Source organism: Ruditapes philippinarum, unplaced genomic scaffold, assembly GCF_026571515.1.
Source record: "Ruditapes philippinarum isolate M1 unplaced genomic scaffold, ASM2657151v2 ctg16546_1_1_1_1, whole genome shotgun sequence".
Classification (NCBI taxonomy): Eukaryota; Metazoa; Mollusca; class Bivalvia; order Venerida; family Veneridae; genus Ruditapes; species Ruditapes philippinarum.
Window position 1 is genome coordinate 8,316 of NW_026857433.1, and position 4,634 is coordinate 12,949.

The window sequence follows — 4,634 nt, forward strand, 5'->3', positions numbered from 1 at the left end:
CACGAAGCACTCCGAGGGCTTCCAAGTTAACAGTTACTCTGTAGAAAATAAACACTATCGACATAAATTTTTTTAGATTTCTCTTACACAGAAATCTTACACACAAGTCCTGATTTTGTTATCAAATACAGCTTGTATTATTATGTTGTATTTTTATGTCAATGGTTTTAACCACGTGAAATGACTAATTGCGCATTTCGTTTAACTGTAAATCAACGTCACATGAGATGAATATGTAAATTGAGATTTGATTGTGTATAAAACTTTGTAAAAAAAGGAAGGAAGAATAGGATATAACAACAGCACACAATGGGAAATAAATTCGCTGCTGACGTGTTCAACCATCCCAATAAGTGAGGGAAATTATGGTATCATAATCGAGAAAACACTGTGGCTTAAATTATTTATTTTCAACCAAGCAAAAAAGAAGAAAGTAGCAAAATATAAAATAAAAATAATAAATAGATAATGTACCTTTGAACATGAGATATTTGATTTGGTTATTGGAAACAAACTATAAATTGATATCCTACTTGAATCGGTCATAACAATTAATATAACATGTTTTCCTAAGGTCTCAAAGCCATTGCGTTTGAAAAACATATAAAACCAGAAAACTTTAACCAAGCGTATTATTTGCATATGAAATAAAAGCACAAAAGAAAGAAATTACATTTTGTACAGTCTAAATAATCTATTAACAGAACCACACTTAAAACAAACAAAAAACGACAGCAAAAACAAATACAAAAACGCTTCATTTACAGTTCATTCAATATCCTCTTCTAAACATAATGATTAAGAAATAATCAAATTATTGTCATTGTTCAGAAATATAATATTGAAGTCATTCATAAAGAAGTGTTTCTTTCCGTGGTTTTCGCCCTTGTCTATTTTTCTTCTTTTGCAAGAATCAGGTCACGGGATGCGAGTTTCAAACATCCTGGTGGCTTATCCTTCTTGAATCGGTCATAACAATTAATATACACATGTTTTCCTAAGGTCTCTAGGCCATTGTGTTTGAAAAACATATAAAACCAGAAAACTTTAACCAAGCGTATTATTTGCATATGAAATAAAAGCACAAAAGAAAGAAATTACATTTTGTACAGTCTAAATAATCTATTAACAGAACCACACTTAAAACAAAAAACGACAACAAAAACAAATACAAAAACGCTTCATTTACAGTTCATTCAATATCCTCTTCTAAACATAATGATTGAGAAATATTCAAATTATTGTCATTGTTCAGAAATATAATATTGAAGTCATTCATAAAGAAGTGTTTCTTTCCGTGGTTTTCGCCCTTGTCTATTTTTCTTCTTCTGGAAGAATCAGGTCATGGGATGCGAGTTTCAAACATCCTGGTGGCTCCTTTATATCCTACTTGAATCGGTCATAACAATTAATATACACATGTTTTCCTAAGGTCTCTAGGCCATTGCGTTTGAAAAACATATAAAACCAGAAAACTTTAACCAAGCGTATTATTTGCATATGAAATAAAAGCACAAAAGAAAGAAATTACATTTTGTACAGTCTAAATAATCTATTAACAGAACCACACTTAAAACAAAAAACGACAACAAAAACAAATACAAAAACGCTTCATTTACAGTTCATTCAATATCCTCTTCTAAACATAATGATTGAGAAATATTCAAATTATTGTCATTGTTCAGAAATATAATATTGAAGTCATTCATAAAGAAACATTTCTTTCCGTGGCATTCACCTTTGCCTAATTTTCTTCTTCTGGAAGAATCAGGTCATGGGAAGCGAGTTTCAAACATCCTGGTGGCTCCTTAAGTCCGACATGGTTACAACATGGCCAGTACAAATAAGCATGAGGGTTTGCATTGACCAAATCCAAGTTGTGTCCGCCAACTTCAGCTTGTTTCTTCCATGTCTATAAACAAAGCTTATGTCATTTATGTCTATAAACAACGCTTATGTCAGTAAATATGTATACAGTTAGACACGATGTTACGATACATGCTACAAATGTTGTATTAAATAACTCATCTGGTATATCTTTACCAGCAAATGTGAAATGTCAGTCATTTGTTCATATCCTTAAACACCCCTAAAAGTGGCTCTTTTAAATTTGGTGATCTGTATAATTGAGAGCCCTCGATAAGACAAAAAAAATGTTCTACGTTGCATAGCATTCTTCGATTTTTGAAAAACAAGCAAATCCTTTGAAAACGAAAATTTTTAGAAACTGTCTTTACCTTTTTCAGCTTTGTTTTGTGCGAGCGCTCTACAATGGAAGTATCGAGGGCTCTCATTTAAACAGATCACTAAAATGTGAAATGGCCACAGTTGAGTAGGTCGGTTTATTTGGAGTCAGTAAACATAGGTTGATAAGTTAATATGCTATTCCAAAAAGATTCATTACAATTATTATTATAATCTTTATTATAATCATCATCATCATCATCATCATCATCATTATCATAATCATCATCATGATCATCATCATCATCATCATTATTATTATTATTATACAGAAAACCATTCTATGTAAGAAATTATACCCAGGTGTTCAATTGTGTCTAAAATAATGCGCAGAGAGTGTTCCTTTGCCAGTAACAGTATGCCTTTAAAACCAACGTAGAAGTTCAATAATAAAATGAAGTAGTCATATGATATAATGATGTAGTTATTCGATATAATGAAGAAGTCATTTGACATTTTGAAGTAATCATGTGATGCAATGAAGTAGTCATATGATATTATGATGTATAATGAGTTTCTGATATTTTACCTTCCATGGTTGTGGCGATGACTTATGGAAACGACACTGAACTTCATGAGGCCTCAGCCGGTCGAATACAGTCATACAATTTTTGCATTTCTGTAGAACAGTCGGTGATTGGGAAAATACACGCCGTCTCCGCTTTGAAAGTGGGATCAAGCAGCTTACGTTGTTTTGTTCTAATTTAGCTTCACCAGAACGAAACTATTGATGTATCAGAGATAAATAATTTTGGTTACCATTTAATTTTTACACAAAAAAAGAAGTCGGGGAAAAAACATATCGAATATGATAAGAAAAGTTCAGATTTGACTCATGAAAAGGGGTGACTTATTTTCTTTACTTATGACATCTTTTATTTGTTTGTATATACATGTACATGTATTGATAAGTTAATATACCTTTATACTGGAATTCTTTCTTCGGTTTTCTTCTTTTTCTTTTCTTTCGTTCTCGTATTTTCCTTGCCAATACGATACTTCCAGCATCATCTGTTCTTCCTGACAGATACAATGAACGTATGCAGAAAAATTATCTTGACTAACCCCATAATATGCCCGAAATCAAAAGAGTTTAACCTTTGCCATCATAAAAGAGCCAGGCCAGACGTAGAGTCTGACCAGGTTCTATACTGTTGGCAGCTCACCTTTGTCAAACTCCCTGAAAATTCGAACTGTCCTTAATTCAAATGTAATGCAAATCCGTATCATAAATTAATCAAGTTAATGGCAAAAGGGGGTTTATCAATATCATTTTCTCTCAAACACTGTTGAACATGTTAAATCTAATAAATCATGATTTCTTTGACTGGTCAATAAGTATACGAATTTATTATTTTCGAGGATTCCCAATTTCCACATTTTTCACAACAATATTAACACTTCGATCAAAACATTTTGTTATCAATTCACAAATAAAAGTACACAATACACTTTATACATTTTATCACGCTTTAGTATGTAATAGTTTCATACCAGGAAGAATAAATGAAATCATTGACAATTATGAATTTATACGAATGTAAACAAGTTTAATATTTCAATATAATGGCCATGTATAAGATAAAATGTAAGAGATCTTATTACCTTTTCCTTTGCATCGTTACAAATCTTCAAAATCTGTGTGTTAAGATATTCCAGTTTATCTTTGTAGCCATCAATCTCCTTTGTATATCTTACTGCCTGTTCTTTTTGAAACTCCAGATCCTCAAATAGTGTCTCCCTATTCTCTTCGATCGCTACTTTTTCAGCTTGTACTCTAACGAGCTTTTCTAATACAGCACTTTTGTTTCTCTTTATTACTTCCTTTTCCTGTAGCTTGGCATTCTGTGATGTAACTATACCCTCAAGTTCTCTAATTCTCTGGCGGAGTTGCTGTTCAACCTCACTTTCATGAATCGCATTAGATTCCTCATTATTGCTTTGCTGAGCATTTGGTGATGATTCATGGTCATGATCGGGTTGTCGGACCTCTCGGAGGTCAATGTACCCGCTAGACATGTTGACCTCGGCCCTGATAAATGTTCAATATATCTCAATACCCAGTATTCTCTACAATAAGTCCTGGATAAGTTTTAACAAAGTGTGAAGTTTTGAGAAAACTTTAGAATTTATATCCGTAAAATGATATCCCAACCATGTCTATTTATAGACAATTCGTAATAATTTTTCCCCACGGAAAGTACTAATAACGTCATTGTGTTTGAGAGACCGGTGTGTATATAATGCCTATAACGTAGTGTTTAATCCTGACTTCAAAATATGTTGTTTGAAGTCAGAATTAAACCAACCCTTACGTTATGATTTAAAAATCTATATACTTTGGGCGATAAAGGCATACAATTTCTGTGTTATAATTATAATAGTTACTT

General features: G+C 32.2%; 1 protein-coding gene across 1 annotated transcript; it reads right to left on the minus strand.

Annotated features, from left to right (window-relative positions):
• Window positions 1–389: 389 nt before the first annotated feature.
• LOC132749736 (uncharacterized) lies at window positions 390–4,401 on the minus strand. Its single transcript, XM_060739632.1, has 4 exons — window positions 3,850–4,401; window positions 3,166–3,264; window positions 2,774–2,968; window positions 390–1,912 (listed from the first exon to the last, which is right to left on the minus strand). Exons 1-4 carry the CDS (start codon window positions 4,261–4,263, stop codon window positions 1,745–1,747), a joined length of 876 nt encoding a protein of 291 aa, XP_060595615.1. The 5' UTR covers window positions 4,264–4,401; the 3' UTR covers window positions 390–1,744.
• Between the last annotated feature and the right edge of the window lie 233 nt (window positions 4,402–4,634).

Excerpts from the sequence above, each read along its gene's own strand:
- LOC132749736 (XM_060739632.1), bottom strand. The coding sequence starts at position 4,263 with ATGTCTAGCGGGTACATTGACCTCCGAGAGGTCCGACAACCCGATCAT. Across the intron at positions 3,265-3,849 it reads GTAACGATGCAAAGGAAAAG|GAAGAACAGATGATGCTGGA; the intron begins GTAATAAGATCT and ends TGTATCTGTCAG. Across the intron at positions 1,913-2,773 it reads CATCGCCACAACCATGGAAG|ACATGGAAGAAACAAGCTGA; the intron begins GTAAAATATCAG and ends CTTTGTTTATAG.